Source organism: Polyodon spathula, chromosome 30, assembly GCF_017654505.1.
Source record: "Polyodon spathula isolate WHYD16114869_AA chromosome 30, ASM1765450v1, whole genome shotgun sequence".
In the NCBI taxonomy this organism is placed as follows: Eukaryota; Metazoa; Chordata; class Actinopteri; order Acipenseriformes; family Polyodontidae; genus Polyodon; species Polyodon spathula.
In genome coordinates this window covers 6,399,864-6,422,546 of record NC_054563.1, presented here as the reverse complement: position 1 = coordinate 6,422,546, position 22,683 = coordinate 6,399,864, and the positions used below count along the sequence as shown (strand labels likewise).

The 22,683-nt window shown below is 38.9% G+C and overlaps 3 protein-coding genes across 4 annotated transcripts in view; 2 read left to right on the top strand and 1 right to left on the bottom strand.

Moving 5' to 3' along the window:
* The window catches only part of capn5a (calpain 5a), a 42,120-nt gene that overhangs the window by 5,427 nt on the left and 14,010 nt on the right, over positions 1 to 22,683 (bottom strand). For both annotated transcript variants that reach the window (XM_041233323.1, XM_041233322.1), the window contains 7 exons: positions 14,371 to 14,502; positions 5,279 to 5,487; positions 4,223 to 4,415; positions 3,708 to 3,901; positions 2,296 to 2,373; positions 1,382 to 1,577; positions 567 to 689 (listed from right to left, as the gene is read on the bottom strand). In XM_041233323.1, coding sequence (XP_041089257.1) covers positions 567 to 689; positions 1,382 to 1,577; positions 2,296 to 2,373; positions 3,708 to 3,901; positions 4,223 to 4,415; positions 5,279 to 5,487; positions 14,371 to 14,502 — 1,125 coding nt within the window. The remainder of the gene's footprint in view (positions 1 to 566; positions 690 to 1,381; positions 1,578 to 2,295; positions 2,374 to 3,707; positions 3,902 to 4,222; positions 4,416 to 5,278; positions 5,488 to 14,370; positions 14,503 to 22,683) is intronic.
* Positions 7,157 to 8,688, top strand: ompa (olfactory marker protein a). The gene has a single exon (XM_041233324.1). The coding sequence runs from the start codon at positions 7,270 to 7,272 to the stop codon at positions 7,735 to 7,737; it is 468 nt and encodes a 155-aa protein (XP_041089258.1). The 5' UTR covers positions 7,157 to 7,269; the 3' UTR covers positions 7,738 to 8,688.
* The window catches only part of LOC121302948, a 30,705-nt gene continuing 20,706 nt past the window's right edge, over positions 12,685 to 22,683 (top strand). The window contains exon 1 of the mRNA XM_041233321.1: positions 12,685 to 13,554. The gene's annotated coding sequence lies outside the window, so the exon portion shown is untranslated. The remainder of the gene's footprint in view (positions 13,555 to 22,683) is intronic.

The window sequence follows — 22,683 nt, the reverse complement described above, 5'->3', positions numbered from 1 at the left end:
ACAACACGACTGCTTCACTTTAAATTAAACCAAAACTCTGGACATGAACCTAACTGTGCCATCCTCTCCCTCCCAAACTTACAATAGTTCCCCTGCAGTAATAACTGAGACTTACCCATCACTACTATAAAATTTGCACTATAACGTTTGTAAACGTTTTCTAGACGTGGGTGAAGACAATAGATTGCACTACCAGACAATAAATTCACTTCCTGTGCAGCAGGTATTAGGATCCTACCTGTCCCTCACGTTCAGGTAAGTTCTTGGAGTAGTGAATTAGACTGGAAAACTAGTGCTGCTTCTTGCGAAAATAGTGTTGATGATTACCCACAGTACAGGCAAAAACGGCTTAGATCTCTTTAGTACTTTTAGAAATGTCCAGCACACACAGTTCCTCAAAATTCAGGTTGCATTACACTGTTGGTGCACTTACATCTTTTTATGATTTACCATAAAAGGGGATGGCAGGAAGGAAGGTACTATTAGTATTACCCATTAAAGTCCACTGCCAAATGCCCAACAGACTAGCAAAGACACTGCTGCTCAGAGACGTGTCACTTCCTCACCCTGTGGATGTCAAAGCCCATGGCCAGGTTTTCTCCTTTCCCCTCTTTTGGGCGAGCTCTCCGGTCCTTCTGCTGCAGGCAAATCAGCACCTCATCTTCAGGCTTCTTCACGTCAAAGACATACTGGACAGAAAGGAAAGAAAAGGACAAGACTCAAATATATGTCTGAGGCCTTTCTGTACTGCAACAAAACACCAACATTGAAGAGCAACTTCATACGGGTGTTACAAAAACTATTGCAATTCTTTGTGTTTTGGAATCACTTTCTATATTATTTTCATTACTTAACACATTCATTTATAAAGTATGTTTCTATAAAGTCTATCTGGATAAATTCAATTCAATTGTGATATCCATGAATCTTTTATAAAGACCACCAGCAGCACTTACACTTTGCATGCTTCTGCTAACATCTATTCTAAAAATGTACAATGAGCCCAGTGAGGTTTTCAACAGTATCTTATTATCACCACAAGGTGGCATTGTAGATCGCTAAAAATAGATAAGCATAGTCACTACCTTTACATGCACTTACTCTAGTATTCCACATACAGCAGTATGCTGCAAGGCAACTAAAAGCAGAACTGAAGTTTCATGGCACCAAACAGCATTTATAGCAGGAGCAAGAACCTGTTAAACCCTAATACAATCACAGCCTGTCGTATGCTTCAAACAAGTGTGAGCTGCACAGATTTGAATTGTATGTTGCTGTATTAACAGCCTATCATGTTATTGCAGAATTGTTTTTAATGCTCTGTTGCTATATTTCTAGAAAACGAGACAGGTAATTGTTGTAAACACTGTCTGCCGGTCACCTGTGGGTTCTGCATGAAGGTGGCTTTGTAATTGATGCAGCCCCCCGCACGGTTGCGCAAGGGGTCATCGTGTCTGTCCCAGGACCCCCGCAGCACCGCCTCCTCCCACGTCTTGTGGATGCTCAGGTAAGACGTGTTGATGAGGCGGCACAGAATCAGGTCCGTGTAGTGCTTGCAGAAGTCTTCAAAAGTCATCCTGAATGAGCAAATCAGAGGAGAGCAGATTATTTATTTTTTATTTCAATTTTTTTTTTTTTTTTTTTTTTAAAGGTTTGTGCTCATTAAAAAAGGTGAGAGACAACAGCATTAGCTACAGACAGGCACATATAACCAATGTCAATAAGCTTTCACTGAAGTGGACATATGTCTATCAGAGGGCAAATTGAGCTGGCTGTCCTGCCTACTAATATTAGACTCATGTTCATTATAGAACATAAGAAAGTTTACAAAACGAGAGGCCGCCATTGGGCCCATTTTGCTTGTTTGGTTGTTAGTAGCTTATTGATTCCAGAATCTCATCAAGCAGCTTCTTGAAGGATCCCAGAGTGTCAGCTTCAACGACATTACTGGGGAGTCGGTTCCATCCTCCCACAATTCTCTGTGTAAAAAAGTGCCTCCTATTTTCTGTTCTGAATGCCCCTTTATCTAATCTCCATTTGCGAGTCCTGGTTTAGAGTTTTTTTTTTCTAATCTAGGTAGCACACAGTGATTGAATCACATTTACTGGTCATTTTTACAGTGATTGAATCACATTTACTAGTAATTTAAATAATACTAAAAAACATTGTTTGGTATTATAGCATTATTTAGGCTACCAATGGTTAAAATTTAAGCTGTAGACATTTTAACCATGTAAAAACTGCTGTGATACATAGAGGCCATTGTTTGTTTGTTGAGGAAATTTAAAAAAGTACCAGAACTCTCCATCGTCTTGCACCGTCACTCCCAGTTTCTCTCGCTCACTCTTGCTCACTTTTTGCCATTCTTCAGAACTATAAAGCAAGATGAAGGACATGCAAGAACTCCTTTTGAAATAAAGTCAAGTGCATGGCAGTTTGCCAGCCCAAAGCAGATTTGACAACGGCACAGAAGGTATGGTACAAGCTTTGTATTCATGTTGAACCCGTGATAACATGATCATACTGTATACAGTTGCAGATTTTTCTAGAAAGCATTTTCATTGAACATTTTACTCTAGAAATAAAAGACGCTGAAATATGAAATTTAGTTCCCAGTTGCCAACATGCAAAAACTAAAACTGCCATAATGTTAAAATACCAGATAAACGTGAGTCCCATTTGCACATCCGTTGTACATTGCCTTTTCTATAAAATCTTGGGGTTGACAAAAATTGATTTCAGATGCCCTCAAACTAATGCACTGGTTTAGTTATTTATTTATTTAATTACTCAAAACTAAATAAATATTGAACTGCCAAAGAGATTTATAAATAAAATAAAAAAATAAAAAAATAAAAAACCCAAACACACACAACACCTCTTACTTTTAGGGAAAGAACATAAGAAAGTTAACATACGAGAGGAGGCCATTGGGCCCATTTGGTTGTTAGTAGCGTACTGATCCCAGAATCTCATCAAGCAGCTTCTTGAAGAATCCCAGAGTGCCAGCTTCAACAACATTACTGGGAATAAAAGTGCCTCCTATTTTCTGTTCTGAATGCCCCTTTGTCTAATCTCCATTTGTGACCCCTGGTCCTTGTTGCTTTTTTCAGGTCTTTAAATAAGAAAAATTGCTTTTTTTTCTTATTTAAATAATTTAAAAAATAAACACTCCAGCAGTAATGATACTGCATCATCAACAGAAAACCCAAAACATTAAATTAAGCATGAATCCAGATCTCAAACTGGGAGACTACAGCTGGCTTTGACCTCTTAGCCACTGCACAAGCCTCCCCAATTACTCCCAGACCGTTGTTACGGTTACAGACTAAAAGTTGTTATGGTTACAGACTAAACTTCAGTGTGCGTTATGGAAGTGCCCCTCACAGAAAGGCCAGTCGAGGGCAGCGCATGGAATTGACAACTGTGTGTTTTAACCAGCTGAAACAAAGCTCAATGATTCTCCTGCTTTCTACATAAACTTACCCATGTAAAACATTGGTACAGTAAACGACATTGGATGAAGTGTTTATCAATATGCGAAGTTGATAATACAAATTGATTTCCCCAGATTGATTTTACAGGACATCCCTATAAACATACTGTATCGCAGTGGCTCTATCAGCATTTCACCATGCGAACAAGCACATCAAATATATAGACAATACCTAACAGCTTACAACAATGAAATAAACGTGTTTCAATACCTGTCGCTCCAGGGCCCATTCCACTCCTTCTCGCCCCAGGGGTTCCGCATCCGGATCATGAAGAGCTTCTCTGACTTGAGGTAGGACAGCAGCCCATGGCCCAGCCTCACCTTCCGCACGTCTGTGACGGCATAGGCGTGGCCTTTCACCAGGCCGCAGTCCAGACGTGCCTCCATGTCAGCACTGGTGGTAGCCTGAGTTAAAAAATTTAAAAAACAGACTGAAAATGAATCCTAGTGGGTAAGAAAATTAGTTTTAGTTCCCAAGTACTTCTTGTTCTTTCTCCGAACACAACAGACAAAAAAAAAAAAAAGACGCAGGGAAAAGACAGGAGCTTCACCTCCTTTTGTAACGGGGGTGTTGCAGACAGCCGGAGGAATATTACATGCTTGCGACGAGGTGCTATTCAGAACTGAGCTTTGCTGAGAGAGCTGCTCCATTGGCCCACCTTGCGGGGTCCTAGCTTTGGAGACCAAAAGGGGTGTTGTAGGGAAACGCGGCGGGATTGAACTTACTCTGATAGAACAGCTGATGAGGCCCCCGCGGTTGTGCACCTTCAGCACCCGCTCAAAGAGCCGGTTTCTCGACTCTTCTTCCTGGGCAATCTGTCCTTCAATCAGATCGAGCGGCTCGGACACTCCCCCGGTGAAATCCACGAGAGCGTCCGCCGTGTTCCCCCCGTCCAGGGCTTCATAGCAGCCATACACCCTGGGGGCAGGGAGCAGCCCCGGTCAGCTCACACTCCAGACATTTACTAGGAGCACCCAACTAGCACACATTCTACCGCACACCAACGAGGTAAGGGGTCAGGGAAAAACAAAGCCTACAGGATTTTACACACATTTTCACTAGGCAACACGGAGTGCCTAAAAGACAGGGGTAATATAAAACAGAAAGACTTTGGTCAGCATACAGACAAGTAGCTAAAGACGGCAGGCTGTAAACCAGCCTCTAAGGGACCCCGTCAAAACATTTATAGGAGTTGTATTTTTTAGCAGGCTACCAACAATAGATCTACATTGATTGAATGCTGAATAAGAAATGCAGAAACTCATTCCAGGGTGTCCGATACGGTCCAATACGCATGCCTAGGGGTGTTGTTCAGTTGGACCTTATGGGATGCGTTACTGTGCTGTTAAAACGGCACCCCTCACCCCTACCAAAGACAACCTGTTTTCAAGGGAATCAGTCAGAGTGGTTCTAAAAGTTCCATGCCGTGCTGATATAGTCACATATTTGCACTATAATTGTTGGCCAATGTGATTGCACCCTCTTTTTACCACTCAATACCTTCTTGTAATGTCCACGCAAAATTCTGTTCAATTTGGGCAAGCAGTTACTGCGATATACCTTTCAACAGCCCAAACAACAACAAACCAGTACTCATTAGTTGGTCACCATGATACCTTAATGGACGTGTGCTAGGGAATCGTGCTACCTAGTTTCAACACAACTGAGGGAGCGGTTCTAGAACTCAAAACAAAAGCATGACCTAAAGTTCACTTTATCCTAGTCGCTCGGGACATGCTACCAAAACATTTCACTGCCCCTAGGAAATCTGCGGCACTTGCTTTGCATAGGCCTTCTCCACCAGCGCACTCCAGAACTCATTGGCATCGTTGGAATGGCAATAGACCGGCTGGTTGTTGATGGTGGGGAGCCGGTCATCAATCACCACGTCCACCCATTCTCCGAAGCGCCAGAACCGGAAATGGAATATCCCAGCGTAGGCCTCTTTCTTCTGCTGGTCCCACTCCTGCTCCTTCCAGTCTGGGATCACCTGCAAAATTAAAACCAACGCTTAGCATTTTACAGCAAGGGGAACCTTGGATTGCATCAAACACCTTGGCTGAATCAAGCACGATTCCCCAGGGTAGTAAAATGCCAGCGGGGGAGGTTGATCAGATCAACCCCCTCCTCAAACAGAACACACCGAACAGCACAATAGGAGAGGATCTGTCACAAGTACAGGAATTTTCATATAGGCATATCCAGAAATAAAATGAACACATCACTATATTACTTAGATTTATTTGAGATACATAAATAAATAAATAAATACAAGTACATTGAGGGGTCATCATTAGAATCTGGTACCAAAGCGTACTTGATTCAGTTTTACGACAGTGACTTTCTGTTCCAGTTTTATGTGGATACTGGAGGTGCCACACCGGTTAGTTAAGGGGGGTGATATGCTATTTGCAACACCTGTAAGACTTGTTAGTTAGAATTTGAAACAGAGAATGTGTGAACAATGGCATTCTGTGTTTATGGTTGCTAAGACATGGCTTGCTGTACCTCCTGTGCTATTAATTAATTTCATATTCTCAAAAGGTTTCCTCAGTGTTGTTCAGCAAAGGAAAAGACTATATTTGTGTTCAAAACATTATGTGCATGTTTTTCTGCTGTCTTGTTGCTTACTGGGCTTGTTTTTGTGAAGCTGGCTTATTACTGTGCATAATATTCCTGTTCAGAAAGTGAAGAAAACACATAGGTGGAAAAGAAGTCTGTCAAAAATATACACTATGAGAGAAATATTAGCGGAAAATGGGATTCATCTTAAGCACATATATAAACTGGTAACAGCATCAGTTTTAATGGAGCAGTCTAAGATGTAGGGTTTTGCTACTCAAGCTTACTAAATACAACAACACAAAAGAGGATGGAAACACTTAACAAACATTATAAAGGAAAAGAAAAAAATGAACCACGGCCATTTCGAAGCCATAAAAGTCTTGCTCAAGCAGCCTCCGAGTGAGGACAAGCAAAAGAGAAGTCAAGGTGTGGAGATGCCTGTCCAGAAGAGGTACCCTCCCTGCAGCAGCAGCAGCTAAATGACATCCTGACCACCTGACCTGCCTCCATACCTGCTTGAGGAAGCATTCAAGACAGATATCTTAACATCTCCACTCGGAATCATGCATTGCAGATGGACCACTCTAAGGACACGGCTTGTCAACTTATGATTGTGGCACCAAATGCTATCCTAAAACTTGAAAGGCAATTACTTGTACATTTGAAATTCAATAAGTATTTAGTATTGATAATTATGTGCTGTCGGTGGGCGACCTCTTTTGGCACTTTTAGGGTTGCATCAGGCTAAGAAGCCAAGTAAAGCAGGACAACCTGCTGTACCAAACCCAATACAGATGAGGCGAGCAGAAGAGAGCATGATAAATACAGTTTCAGAGAAGGATTCCTGCAATGTTTTCTAAGCCATGAAACAGTCCGCATGATAGAGACATTCAGTTTTCAGTCATAGCAAAAACATTTCATGGTGTGTCGTCATAATAGCCAGCATCCCTTCAACAGCATAATGCAGGAATCATGCAACAGCACATGCAAGTTTGATAAAGCCCTAAGCGCCCAGAGGAAAATCCCTGGTTACAGCTTTGCACGTCATTAGTTTTTGTTGCCTAGCACCACCACACATCACAACATACAGTATCCCTTTCGCTGTCTGTGAAACAGGCTCAATACAGTCCCACACTGCAGCCAGACAGGACTCATCCCACATTAGAGACTGGGAAGAGACAGACCCAAAAACACAAAACAAGCAGCCATGGCCTCGGCACTGGAGCTTCTCTTCTGTGAAGACAGTCATCTCACAGAGTGCATGAGGCTGCGGGCTCAGAGTGTGCAGGAGGGGAACCAGACGCGGCAGGATGGCGAGAAGCTGCTACGGCCCAAGGAGTATGTGTACCGGCTGGAGTTCACCGAGCAGAAGCTCAAGTTCCAGAAGTGGAACATTCAGCTGGACGTCCTGGGGAAGATCATCATCACAGGCACCTCCCAGCACTGGACACCTGACCTCACCAACCTCATGACCAGGCAGCTCCTGGACCCTGCTGGGATCTTCTGGAAGAAGGAGGGGGAAGACCAGATCCAGTGCTACGAGGCGGACGCCCAGGAATTCGGGGAGCGAATAGCCGAGCTCGCCAAGATCCGAAAGGTGATGTACTTCCTGGTGACGTTTGAAGACGGCATGGACCCAGCCAACATCAACTGCTCAATCACTTTCAAAGTGTGATCGCTGAAATATTGATCACTTGCTTACTTTCTTACTCGCTTGTTTATTTTAACTAGCTGCAACGGGAAGGGTTTTCTTGCTGTGTGTTTCCTCCTACAGTAGTTCTGTAGTTACTTATATTGAATATGTTTCTTTGTGCTTTAATGTTTGAATGCTTGAATATGCACATTGTGCAACTGCGGACCATTGGACTAAAAAACTATGATTGAACCTGCTCTAACACAAAAAAGCACAGAGTAATAACAAGCAAGCTTTCTGTATACAGCTTCTACTCTAAATGCAGAATGTATTATGGTTTGCCCAGTTTGATGTTTTTATTCGTTTTTGCAGAGTATATAGAACAAATTTCTCTGTTCCATGTTCTGAATAATTCCAGCACCAGTTTATAGAAATATGCTTAAGATGACACGTTTCTATTTTTAAGCTTACATGACATTATAACCAAATATATATATATATATATATATATATATATATATATATATATATATATATATATATATATAAACAGTATAGATATATAATTATGAAGCAGCTGCATTAAAGTATATGGCGCACTTAATCTTATATATACACTGTATTCATGAGAACAGTCCTTTATCTGTGCACGCCAGCTGACCAGCTGTTAAACATCACTACTGGAAAAGGTTATGGCAGCAGCAAGCTGGTGTCTATTCGATGGTATTGATTGTATTTCATGGCATGTCCCCTCAAGGTGCTAATTAGAATGAAGTACTCCACTGGGAGATTTCAGCTATGAAAAAAACCATCCCGCTTTGCTTGTTTACATCCACCCAAAATTCACAGCTGCAGCATTCTGAATGTCAAACAGTTCCAGGGCTCCAAAACAAATATTACTTTCAACTCTCAAACTTCACTTTCCAAATACTGCAGTACTATTCACTAAAACGCCTGTATCATTACAGTGTAATGTAATAGGTGTCTGTTTTTTACAGATTAAAAATGTTTGTTTTTTTTCTTGTTTTCTTAAAAACAAGCTCACACAGTTAAGATATTAAAAACTATACATTACACATTTGCATATGACCAGAACTAAAACTACAAAAATGTTATTCTGATTATTGTAAAAATGTGTACACATTACTTGTAATGATCAAATATACCAGTGCTATCAAAAGTGTGTTTTCTAATTTAGAAAACAATTAATCTGTCATTGTAATGTCATATTATACACACACACACACACACACACACACATATATATATATATATATATATATATATATATATATATATATATATATATATATATATATATATATATATATATATATAAATCATGAAGGTCTTTATTTCTTTCAATGTCAGTTTTCCTTGAGAAAATAACTTGTATTTGAATTAGCCCTGAACTCCCTGAAATTTTAAACCAGTGCGAATAAAATAAAATAAAGCTACTAAAAACTGCACATAAATATGTGGTGTCATTACTTCATAGATCTCATTTCCAATTATAATAGACACACACATTATGGGAAACATTTATTTGATGTTTCACTGGAATTGTTTTCAAAGCTGTTAATTAGAACACCTTTACTGTTCGCTCCTTGAAGAGATCTCTTTGCTGCACTTCCCGTCGAGGGACTTCTAAAGAACTACAACTCCCAGAATCCTCCCGCTTTTGCTTCCCATCGCAGTACTGTAACCAATCACAGCTTTTCGCTATGACTGATGTGTTTTCAATGTCTCTGCACTCCCCATGGGCTCTCTTACAGGAAGTGCAGCAATGAGATATTTTTCAGGGAGCCATCACTTCATTTTGTCCATTAATGCTGTGAATAAAGTAACATTACAAAATCAAAAAGCACCTTTACTCTAATGTGTTCATTAAATAATGGGGTTGTACATTTTAAAAGCTGTCAACTCTAAAACAAATAGAACACATTTGCTCTTGAGTGAATGGAGAAAAAAACCTGTCCCTTTTAACTACTGTACATGTACCAAGGTCTTGTACAAATACAACTGTATATTCACAACCTGTAACCCTACAGTACTTTTAGATACAAGCCTGCTGTGGATTGCTAGCAATAATACCCATGGAAAATAGAACAGTTAATTGAGAAAGAATTCTATTATTGTGCCCTATTGTGGGCATCTATATTGTGTGTAACTGAAAGTGAAATAGGCCTTTGTTATATGATTGAATAGATGTATTGTGCACAGATGTGGGCATTTTAATTTTGGTGAAAATCCAAACCATTTCGTAAAAATTTAGGAACTGTAAGCACACGGTACTGGCAGACTGGTAAATACACGTAAATTGCATTGCTGTGCCTTTATTAACAGCATCTCATTGCTTCTTTTAAACAGGATGTCCTTGTGAGAGGGAGTCAGTCGGAAATAATTGATAATAGACCGCTTAGAGGGTAGTGTCCGATAGTTGCATATTTCAGATTATTCTTCAAGGTCAGACACTGGAGCTTCAATGTACATTAAACAGTACAATTCTGAGGAATTACAGCCATTGGGACATAAAGGGTTTTATAGAGATGAATAGATACAGAAACAAACAATTGATAGCTCACCCTAGTTCTTAGAAAATTGATACATTGTACCACTACGCTTGTGAGACATCTTGGTAGCATCAGGGAAGCTCGCACAGGTGTTGCTGGCGAGAGTATTGCTATAAATCATGTTGAGCTCAATAACTTTCAAGGATTTAATGAAAAACTGAAACAAATGCAAGAATTAGGGACTAAATACAATGCTGATGAGAGAATTACACCCTGTTTATTTTAGCGTTAAAACGATGCTTTGAAAACAGCGGGACAGGATTTCATGAATTGCAAACTTGAATTAATCAATCAAAATGGATCCTAAAAAACAGCCCTTAACAAAAGCATTCCTTAAAACAGCCTGTAAGGATTTCATACTTGAAACTGTTCAGCGGGACGCTCCCCTCTGGGGGGGGGTCATATACATCACACACATGGGAGGAGTCATATGCAAAAAACACTCATTGTCATATAATAGACGTATCCCTCCCAACTCAACACGACCATCATGACAATAAAAATAGACGTAATGAAGCGTTCTTACCTTGTTATAAAAGTTAGTGATCAGCAGATGTGTCAGCCGCACGAAGAGCACAGCGTGTGGTTTTCACTAACACTACTGTGCAGAATTTTTTTTTTTTCTATGGGTAAATATTGAGACTTTCTTCCTATGCATCGGGACGTGGGACAATTGCTAGGAAATCTGGACTGTCCTCACCACATAGGGACTGTTGGTATGCATGGGATTTGTGAATAGGGGCTATAATGCCACACCACTGCAGACCTTCATTAAAGAGTGGAGGATGTTTCAGAATATAGATCAGCCTTCCCCCAGTACAGGAGTACTACTATATAAGAATAGACATGGTCTCACACTATCTTAACAGAATATGTGTGAACAGCTATTCTGGTCCAGATACAAGAGGTAGGAAGCGCTATTAGCGGTACCTTTTTTTACATATCTCAGCTGATATTTAAAAGATTTAAAATAATAAAAATAATTAGTGTCCATATATTCAGAATATGGAAACTGATTTGGCTATGCAGTACCAAATATTAGCAATGTTAGGTGTTTTCCCAAGAGCAGCAAAACAAAGGTATAAAACTGATCTAAAATCCCTTACTTTCCAGTAAAACAAAGAGGGTTTCTCTTGAATATTCAGCTTGATTTCACACAAATATTCCCTTCAGTGACACCATGTACTGTCTGATGTAATTCAGGTCTGAGGCGAGTTTGTATTTCTCACCAGGCAATAATTACTAGAGAGCTTTTCTCAGTGGCTTCAGATTCTAAGTAACAAGTTCTCTTGGGGTGGAGCAGGGTATTTCTGAGAGGCAGCATTGAAACTGAATCTGAATCAACAAAATATCTTTTACTGAGCACAACTGGTGCTAATGTCACCCAGCTTTATGTCAATTTGCCATGTTCTGGTGCGTTTCAGTTATCTGAAACGAAAACACATTGGAAATGTGAAAGAACGGCAAATTATCAAAAATGCCCAGCCATTTAATGTGGAGATATCAAAAACACAAGCCAAGTTTCAAGAAACCATTGGGGCAACCTTGCCCAGCACAAAGAAAATAGGCACAGCTATAAAACCTATAAAGCTGTCCAGCTGTAGTTAGGTTCCAGTCTGTGTCAGTTCATGCCTGTAAGAGCTAGGTTTTTGTTTTGTTTAATTTTGTTTATTATTAAAAACAGTGCAACAGCGATTTCAACCCTCAACCTCCATGTCTGGATCGGTATTTTTAAAAGGGCAAAACGAACCTGACCTGCAAGGCTTGTTTACAATATAAATATATATATAACATGTGCTAAAGTATGTAATTTCAATTCAATGAAAGTGTTATTCAAATCAACTACATTTTTGCATATTAAAACAGAAATAAATCATTTAAAATAAATGATATAGGACGTCACAATACGTGCGTTCCCTAGAATATTTCCATGTTGACAAAATAAGTTAATTGTCATTAAAACTAGCATGTCCTGTAATACACATATGCATAGATAAACCTTGGGGTCTTTTTGTGTGCGATGCGTGTGACTAGTCCATATTAAAATATCAATAAATCATTCTATGTTGACAAAACAAGTTAGCTGTCATTAAACTCAGGTGTCCAGGGTAATATACATCTGCGTGGATAAAAGTGTCTGAGGTCTGCAAAAAAAAGGGAGGTGGAGGAGGAGGAGGAGAAGAAGAAGAAGAACATTTTTACCTTATTTTGGCGACTTATTTCCCTTACTGTAGGACAGGCATTGACTACAAAATGATATTACAAAAGCCTACCGGAAGCCATAACAGCAGCAGCATTTCATGCTAGATTTTGAAAGGTCATACTTTTCAATTTGTCATTTTTTGTTAAGTATATGGAAAACCACAAAGCAGTATGTAATTCAATATGTTAACGTAACATTATTCAGCAGGTTTCATTCAACTTTTTGAAGCAAAATTTGTTCATCCTAATGGGTGATGTAAAACCTTTGGCCAGAGGTGTAGGTGTTTCAGATTCAGAAACAGGACACTTTTAAGAGTGCAGAATACAAAAAGGTGTTTCAGTAGTTTATACTGAAACTCAAAACATCCACACTGCTTGAGAAACACAGCCTTGAAAGAAATCAGATTTTCCCCGGTAATGGTTGAGCTTCCAAACATGAAATCAGGCCATAAATACAGACAGAATAATCGTATTATCTTGTAACTATAACAAATAACACACACACAATTAACTACAGATACACACTTCCGCCTCATGTGGATTTTTCAAAGTCAATTTTGATTAAATAAATCCAGCCTGCTGACCATGAATCATATTTTTAATTGTTTTAGAAAGGGTTAGTTGTTTATTCTCATTGTAATCATTTTCACTGTTAAACCTAAGAGTATGTTTATAAACACAGATGAACAGTTCTTATAAGTCTTTAAATCAAATCTGTAAAGTTTTGTGAGTAGGGCCCATGATATCGTTTGAAATTGTGTGTACCAATCCTGTCAGGGCACGCCCACCCTACAATGTAGCAGGTTGTTTGCCTGTGACGTTCTCAACACTACACCTGAATGAAAGGGCTGCAGGAGGGGTTTTGAGCAAAGAGTAGGGAATTCCTGGAAGGCGGCAGGTGCGATTTCAGCTGCAGCTTGGGGGACCTATTCCATCGGAAACTTCCGAGCTTAGTGAAAACATCAGGAGCGCCTGGGGAGAGTATGAAGCCGCTGACGCAGAACTAGCCCAGGCACGGAGATAACGAGGTCCCAGGAGGACATGTCTACGAGCGGAAAGGCTCGTTAGAATTGACCGAGAACAGGTATCGAATCAAAACCAGATTTAGTTTCGAAAAAAAAAAAAAGGTGGGGGGGGGGGGGGGGGTGTCATGCCGTTCCGCAATATCCTTGCCAAATGCAAATTAATTTCAGTCACACTTTGAAATAAGAACCTGTTTATGATGGCTAAATCATGAATAAGGAGGTTGTAGCGAATACATTCATTCCCTAAAATTGTACTGGTCACGTACTTTTTTTTTTCAATTTTTTTTTCAATTTTTTTTTTCAATTTTTTTTTTTTTTTTTTTTTTTTTTTTTTTGCTTTAAAATGTGCAGTTTTGAAAGAAACACATTATAGAAAACACTAAAAAAAAAAAAAAAAAAGTTAAATGTCACTATTCTAAGTTATAAGAAATCCCTGTTTGCAAGTTTTACTTTCAGGTAGTCTTTTATTTCCTTGGTTATTTAAATGTCCACACGCCTTCTTTCCTGTTATTGACCAACCAACTGCTTACACTTTTGTGCTGTGTTTTGTTCTCAAGTGTGTTGTTACATTGCTACCTACTGTATTCATCATGTTTAAACCTGTATTCATCATGTTTAAACAAAATAGGGGAGAACACAGAGCTGGCTCTTTGGGAATAGCTGAGCTGACCGTACAATGACCCTGAACCTGGAGACCAGCATGCAGTATGCAGGTCACTAATATGTGGAATATGGATAAGTGTGTGGGGGAATTGAAAAAGTGCATTATCTATGTACATTTACAATAATCTGTATCCACTGTACTGTCACATTCTGATACCAAAACAATTAATTAAATGGGAAACGGAAGAGCACAGCTGGAGAGCGCCACTTACCTTCTGCCAGAGAGACTCTCTGGAGGCTAGACTAGAGCAGGCTGCCACAAACCAGCAGTTTCCCAACTGGCCCTGGTGCAAGTCGTGTGCACTGATCCCATTGACAAAAAGGTGGGGGTCCTCACACAGCTCCTGCAGGAGAGAGAGGCAGGGATTGAGGACAGTACACAGCACGGCCAGGATTCATTAACAATGCTGGTAATTGTAAAGTGGTTTACACTCTGTTAGCACACCATAAATCACGGCATTTGACAGGGCACAGCAAGTTTACTGCCTTTCCTGATATTGCACAAGCTTGATTCTTGTGGAATTTTAGTGCTTAAGAAGACATGCATGACAATGACACTGGATACCTGCAGGTCTGCAGCTGACAGTATTTGTTATTTATCTAGTAAATAGTGCAGTGTTCAGTGCGATGTCCCCGACACTGTCTTTCACCAGCAGGTGGAGGACAAGGTTGCTGCTCACTAGTAGTGCCAAGTTAACAGCCCAAGTCTCTGGATACTGGAAACCATGCTGAATTTTAACTGTAGGTTTATTTGCATTTACAGACCTGCAACACAACTTTGCAGGTGGCAGTTTTTAAATACTGTGCTGGCTCTGTTTTGCCTATGGTTCAGCAAGTGCTCCAGAATACAGGTACAACTTTTTCTTGTGGGGACAAAAGTACACAATACTGCAGGAAACATCCCCTTATAAAATTACATACAGCACTGACAATGTAAAATTACACTATGTAACACAATTTTTGTTCCTGGGTAGTAAGTGTTATTTCCTAATTGCTTATGCCTCAAAAGTATAGAAAATGGCTATTATTCCCCACAAACTTTGCTTTTGTGACCAGGACAGTGATATTTCAAAATATCACTATTTCCAATGAGAAAACAGGAGAATTTGAGTCTTTTTGTTCACATAAGATCAGAAAAAAAACAACATATGAATCCAAATTAACATGTATTTATACTAAAGTAATACAAAAATGACTACAAAAGATTTAGAAGTGAGTAGTTTTTCGAGATTTACGATTATACTGTAAATTTGTTACACAGTGTTATTTTTTGGAGCCAAGGATTGGCTCTAGAACATCTCTAGAACGTTGGTTCAGTTCAAGCTGCATTTCCCAGCTACAGTAAGTAAACTGTAAGAGAGCTAAAATGTGGAGGAAATATTTTGGGTAAAACTGACCTCAAATACAGAGGTGCATTTCAATTTATAAAAAGGGCCAGCAGAAGTGATGATGGTCAATATGAACACACCCTAACAGTAACTGAGCCTGAAGTTGAAACACTTTGGTATATATTTTATTATTCAAATTAATTTGTAAAAGTTGCAGAGTTTTCTGTTTTATATTTGTAACATGGGAAATGAAAAACATGTGTCTACTTTAGGAAATTATGGGGAGTGGTTTTATGGAAGGACTAGCCAGCTGGAAGATCCTGTGTATTCTTCTCTGTTACACAGATGGAGGAGCCCCTTGTGACTAACACACTCCCATCCCTTAAGCATTTTTCCACAAACACACCTTAGAAGTTACAAGACTCTCCACACTCCAACCAAAAGTACATTTAAAAAATACCAGTACATTGTATGCTAGTGGTCTGTTTATGCAAACTTGGCCCACAGCACTGTACTGTAGATCACAAAGCCAAAACTACATTTTCCATTCAAAAGGACAACTTGTACTAAGAGTGACGTGAAGGCTGGGACTGCACTTCAGCCCTTAATCCCAACCATAGTTACTGAATCTAAAAACGATGAACTAAAAACACAAAGCACGTAAATAAATTTATTTAAGGGGTATTGGCAGATCAAACACTGCCGTTAAAACATGGAATATAAAGCAGATTTGTTTTTGGTTTTCTTACAGACAATATAGAGCAGGCAGTGCACATTGACAGTGCAGAGCAGGTATTATTCCACAGATACACAGACTCAGATTACATATTGCAATATAAATACAGCAAGAACAGTGTTTAAGGGTGGCATTAAGGTCAGCCACTGTTTAAATCCTTAAAAATATTCTGTGAGAGAGAGAGAACACCTATTCCTTTAATTGTCCTTTCATTTCATAATGTAGAATCCATCTTTGTCATGATTTTATGCATACAGTATCTCAGTATACATTTCACCAGTGTATGGCATTTCACTGGGACTTAAAAATAGCCCCCAATAGAGTGTTATAACTGTCTGTAGAGCAGGTTGTCAGTGTGTACAATTAGCTGCAATCTACTTGCTAGGTGATTACACAGTGAAACTGTTGTGGCACAGCAAACAGCAATCATCCTCCCACACCAACAGCTGTGGTGTCTGGAAGATTTTAGTTTTCTGTCAGAAGGAAACTTCAATAAGCGTATCTTCTCCCCCCCACCTCCCCTCCCCTAACTGCTTAGTATTACTATATTCTGGTATTAAAGGCCAGTTGCCTGGCAACTAATGGGGCCTGTTTGTAAACAAAACAAAGTTTTATATTGTGTTGGTTAAAACCAAACATCACCAAATGAATCAAAGACAGACAGAAAAGCTGTGTTTGGTGTTATGCTGAATTAAGATTGTAATGTGTTAAAGATTTTTTTAAACACACTTCACAAGCCCAAACTACTTAAATCTATAGGTTAGAAAAACTGCATAAATTCGACAGTTTACGCATGATAAAAATCTATGAAAAAGTTGGTTAAGATTGGTTAAAATTCAGATATAACTGTTCACAAGGTAGAGCGTGACAGACAGAGGCAGGATCAGTGCATAATTGTCCACATTTTGAATGAGCCTAAACAATGAATTTAAAATGGAGAAACTGAGTTTGTGGGCAGTTTTTGTGTGAACAACAATACACTTGAGGTTTCCAGAAATTCCAACGCATTGCAAAAAATGGAACTTCAGAAGAGACCAAAACAGAACATGTTTCATTTAAGAAAGGCTGTGTAAATGTTAAACAGGGTCACACATTTCATACTTTTAATACTGGTTATGAGAAAGAGTGCCGTAGGATTACACTAGTCAAGTGAACAGTTAGAAATGTCCAGGTGTACCAGCTCTTTCCAGTCTTTCATTACAGATTGCAGCACAAAATCCCATTTGCACCTTAACACAAATGGGATTCAAACCATTTCTGTCAAACTGATTAAGTTTTTCACATTTTTACACATGTTATATATATGAAACCCCACTGCCACAATCTGGTGCAAATTATTCACTGGAGAATTAAAATGTCAGAAATGAAAAAAAATAAAAATACTAGGAATTAATTTACACATGATTTGTTCCAGGACTGAGTTTTTAAAAGTCATTACTGCATCATTCAAAACAATATTTTTCATAATTACAATACATCTCACTCAACTCAATGAAGTACATGAACCTTTTTTTTTTTTTTCAAGCAATCAACTTATTGTTATTATTATCTGAAATTGCCATTTGGGGATCTAAAAAGGCAGACAAAAGCCAACATACAGTACAAAAATAACACAACTAGAACAATATGTAAACAACAAATCCATCAGAAAGGCCTAAAAATCAACATCTGCAAAATCCATGACATCAGCAACTTGCATTAAAGGTACTGTCCCACCTCCTATCAAAAGAGCTTAACTGGGTCAGGGATGCCCTGTTTTCTTGCAGTCAAAGGAATTACAAGTCAACTGTGCCAACACTGCAGCAAAGCAACATTAGTCATCAAAATTAAACTGTTTTCAGCAGTACAGCTTTGATGGTGAAATTCCCTTCCATGGTTGTCAAACTCCATTCCCAGAGGACCACAGTGTCTTCTGGCTTTCATTCCACCAGAGCTACCATTTACTTCATTGCTCTAATTATTTGATTCATTGGACAACTTTAAACATTCTCTCCGGGCCTCAGAATGTTTCATAGGCAGTGTACCTTGAATCAAGTGCATTTTTTAAAATTATCAACTGTAAAATACTTGGAAAAATATTAAATATGTCCAGTTGAACAAATATTCGATCAATTCTGTTAAATCGAGAGTTTAAGTTGGAATGAAAACCAGAAGACACTGGAGTTTGACACCCCTGCACTTCTCTAAGTTTGACCCTAGAAATGCCTAAGGCTAAAGCAAACATATCGATGTGTACTGTGCTGTTTACATTTCAGTTTGTTTACATACCATATGGGCACAGCCTTCCTCGCCCTTTGAAACCTGCTTGCCACTTTGCCATTGTACAAGACAAATAACTACAGATACTGAACTACAGCAGGGCCACTGCATGAAAAAGTACAGTGCGGTGCATTGGATAATTCATCAATATCAGGCAACTGGCAGAGCCTTTAGTAATATATTCTACACTATATACTGTAGCTCAGGAAGCAAAACAACCCACATTTTGAATTGAGGGTTTTCCAACTTGCCACTAAAAATATTAATAAAATCTGTATGGGACACTGCACTTTTAAACATTAGATTTTAGTTGTAATTAGATCTTACTTTTTAAGCACTATATGTCCACACATTTGAAATATAACCCTATGTAGCTCTTAAGTGAAAAGGCTTGTATTTACTGTAAAGCCAGTTAAAATGCTTGAAACAGCAACTATAGTGGATTGCAGCACAAAACTGCTGCCTAATAGCCAATTATCCAACAAGAGGCAATTATCTAGCCCAGTACTGGAAGTAGGATTTGGTCTTTATAAAATATGGATGTGTTTTCCCCACCTTTTCAACTCCTAGCAGAATGCTACAACCACAGATACATCCGCTAATTACAGCAGAAATAATGATTCATTAAAAGGTAATATTCCTAGGAGACAAACTGCAAGCTCATGCAAACCAGGGATTCTCCCAAACCGTTGCTCTGAGTCACAAACAAAAGCATATTAGACGAACAGAGGATATGAGATGGCTCTAAGCGAGTCAAAATAATTACTGAGCGAGGGAACACAGAGAGTTAATATAGATCAATACAGAGCCTTTTGTTGCTCAACTTCATCAGTTAGGACTGATACTAGGGACACGATGTGATGGTTTGATTCGATTTTCCCCTCAAGTGAACTAGTGAAACTCTGCTCAGCTGGCTAGCGTTTGTGATATTTTTTTCTTCTCAGAAGCTGGTCACTGACTAACCATACGTGCGTAAGGGTAAACAGAACTGACAATTCGGATGAAATGAAACAGATGCAGCACAATTACTGCTGGATCAAATTAAAGTAAAAGATAAGGTCTGGGCAGTGTAGGTAAGTGTTCTTCAGCACAATTCATATCCTTTAGGGTGGCGCCGCATTAATACAGCCAAGAGTGATTATGGGCATTTTTGTAATTTTGCATAGGAAAATAAATACATAGGTTTTTATATAACATTGTAAATATGTCTCTAATCATTTATGCTGTTTTTATGATTTTTTAAAAATGGTGACTTACTAGCAGTTCAGGGAATGCAAACCTGGTTAATCCAAATAGGGGCTGCTGTTGTTTTCTCCAGCCTAGCACAGTCCATAATAATTATAAACCACATGAATATATATACCACTGTAACTTCTAGGTCACTTTTGTTCAGTTCATTTTTTGGCACATGCTGTTACTGTGGTGTGAATTTCCTGCAGTGGGAAACACAGAAATACCCTGCTGACTCTGGCACATAAAATACACAATTCAAAAACCTTTTTTTTTTGTTGTAGCTTTTTTATTGCATTCAGTTTCAGTTTATCCTGCCTCAATAATTGGTCAAATGTATGCTACACCATACTGTAATATAAACTTAGAAGTGGGTTGAACTGTTTGCATTATAAACAAAAAAACACAACATCCACTTTCAGTGTTTGGGTTTAGATGGAAAATCTTTTCCATTTGGTTTTCAAATGAAAACCACATGTTTGCAATACAGCTCTAAACTCCACACAAAGAGAGAGTTTCCGGAGCCACAACAGGAAGCTGTGGTCATGTTTCACGTTTAGCTGGAGAACTCCTGCAAACTCTCTATTCATTCCTCCTGGTTGCAACTGATAACTGGAAAATATTGTTCTCTCTCATGGACAACTTAATGACTCTTATTTAAAGCTGTAGTGTACATACATTATTATTTAAAAATATATGTATTTTTCATTTTTAGTACTAGTACTGTACTTAGTACTATAATTTGAATTTATACCTGTATTTTGTCTTTTTTCTGTAAAACTAACAAAAACTAAAATCCTACAGTGTACCAGAGTCACGTTCAGTTGTTTACTGAAACATTGGATTCTAATTTATCAGGGGGGTAGCGTCATAGCTCACTGCCTTACAAGGAAACGCCCTTCACATCCTTCCACTCCAAACTGCTGCTCCAGTCTCACTAGATGTCTCTCAATATCTGCAATATGTGTTTTTGATGACAAGCGCTGCGCAAAAACAATACAATTATTATTTTTAAATATACCGTACATGTGCCCATGTGTTGCTACAACTGTTTAAATAATGTGCCTGTCATTTTTCTTCTCATTGTTAACATCCTGACAGACTTTAAAGTTATAAGTATAAAAAGTTGTTTCAAAAGCTTTTTTCCCCCCCAAATGGCCACTCTAGTTTGAGATCTGTCTCCTAAATCACTGCAGGAAATGAGATCATAAAAACAAAAACAAAACAAACAACAATAAGTGCTCTGGCCTTTCTGTTCTGTACCACATCATGGATCGTTATTGCTGTGTTACTTGTTTGACAATGTGGGCAATGTTCCTTACACTATCAGTGCACCAGAGCAGACATTATGAAAAGAGCTTTAACAAAACTTGGTGGCGTGTAATGCTATATTTACCGGAACCCTGCTATTTACTCTTTAAGGTAGCACAATTCTGTGCCTTTAAAAACATCTAGGCCTTAAAGAAATACAATCCTGAAGCCTGCTTGTTTTTCTTTTCCAAAAATATCATTTTATTTATAAACTATTGTGGTTAAGGATTCTAATTTGCAATAAAGTATGATTAATACATGTCAAATAGTCAGATGAATAGAATAACTGAATTTAAACATTTAGAGTGTTGTAGGAATTTTTTTAATGCAGCAAATAAGCTATTATAAATAAACAAGCATATCAAAAAGCCTGTTAAACAGTTTAGCACTCCCGAATTGCAATGGTCGTTCCGAGTTATTTCTCAATTTTCTTCTACAACAAAGGAAGTTAATCAAGTCTAAACCAGCAGTACCAGCAGTGATGGCGAATGGCAGTGAAGGAGTGAAAACAAGCCCAGGATGTACAACAGCTCAGTTGTTTAAATTCCATTCATTCTGCTTAAGAGCATGCGTCCAAGCGCAGAGCCGTGTTGTCCGTCTCAATATACAATGGTAAATTACACAAAAATACAGGTTAGGATTTTCAGGCTTGATATTTCACAAACCACAACTCGCTTCGCTCACACCGCAGTCGGGACCTCGACAGTCTGTTAATCTGCTCTGTGCGATGCTCCCTCTGAATGTAAAAACTAGTTCAACTTCTGATGTTAAAAAACAATGTTAAAAGCAGAATGCCTCAGAACAATAAACCCCACAACGCATGAAACAAATAATAAACGTGTAGCTACAGAAATACTACCAAACAAAAAACAAGAACAGCGTTCCAATACCTGAGAAACACTGAAAGGAGAGTTTGAAGAGAGGCAACTGATTGTCATGAATTTTACCAATGTATGCAGCATACTTACACACACTGCTGTGGACACTGGGCTACTGTACCGCTTCCAAATCTAAATGTGTCCTGGGGTCGTATAAAGTGCTTTTGTATTTAGTTTCTGTTTTATTATTGGGTATGTTCATGTATGTTGGTAGGTTTGGAGAAATAATGACTCCTATATTGAAATTCTCCACAGTCTGCTGAATTGGAGTTACTGAATTACTGAAAGCAGAAGAAAGCCTTCAATCTCAAAAGGACAGTGCAAGTTTTCTGCACACTCAGCTCAAATGAACTGCAGTTCTATGTTGTAATCACAGCCTGGCCCTAGGCCAGTTCCCTTCTGGTAATAACAGTTTTTTTATACTGTGTTTAGGACCTCCTTACTTCAGTGGTGTTACAGCCCCTTCCTCAGGTACCCCCCCACCAAACATAATGGCAAAATGTACATGAAACTAAATAGGCCTCATAGAAAAATGTATCGGGTCCCAATGCCCACATACTGTGTATACAGCCTTCTATGTAGCGCAGAAAATATTAAAACGATTATACACATATTTAACGCCTGATCTCTTCAGTTGGTGAGCTCCAGTTACTCTTTAAGATCACAATATCGCTGAGACAGTAAAGTACCTCTTGTGTGTACACTGATCTGCCTCCATATTCACATCCCAAACCATGCTGTGATCCACCTTGGTGCAGTGAGCTGAGAAAAGGCCATAAACAT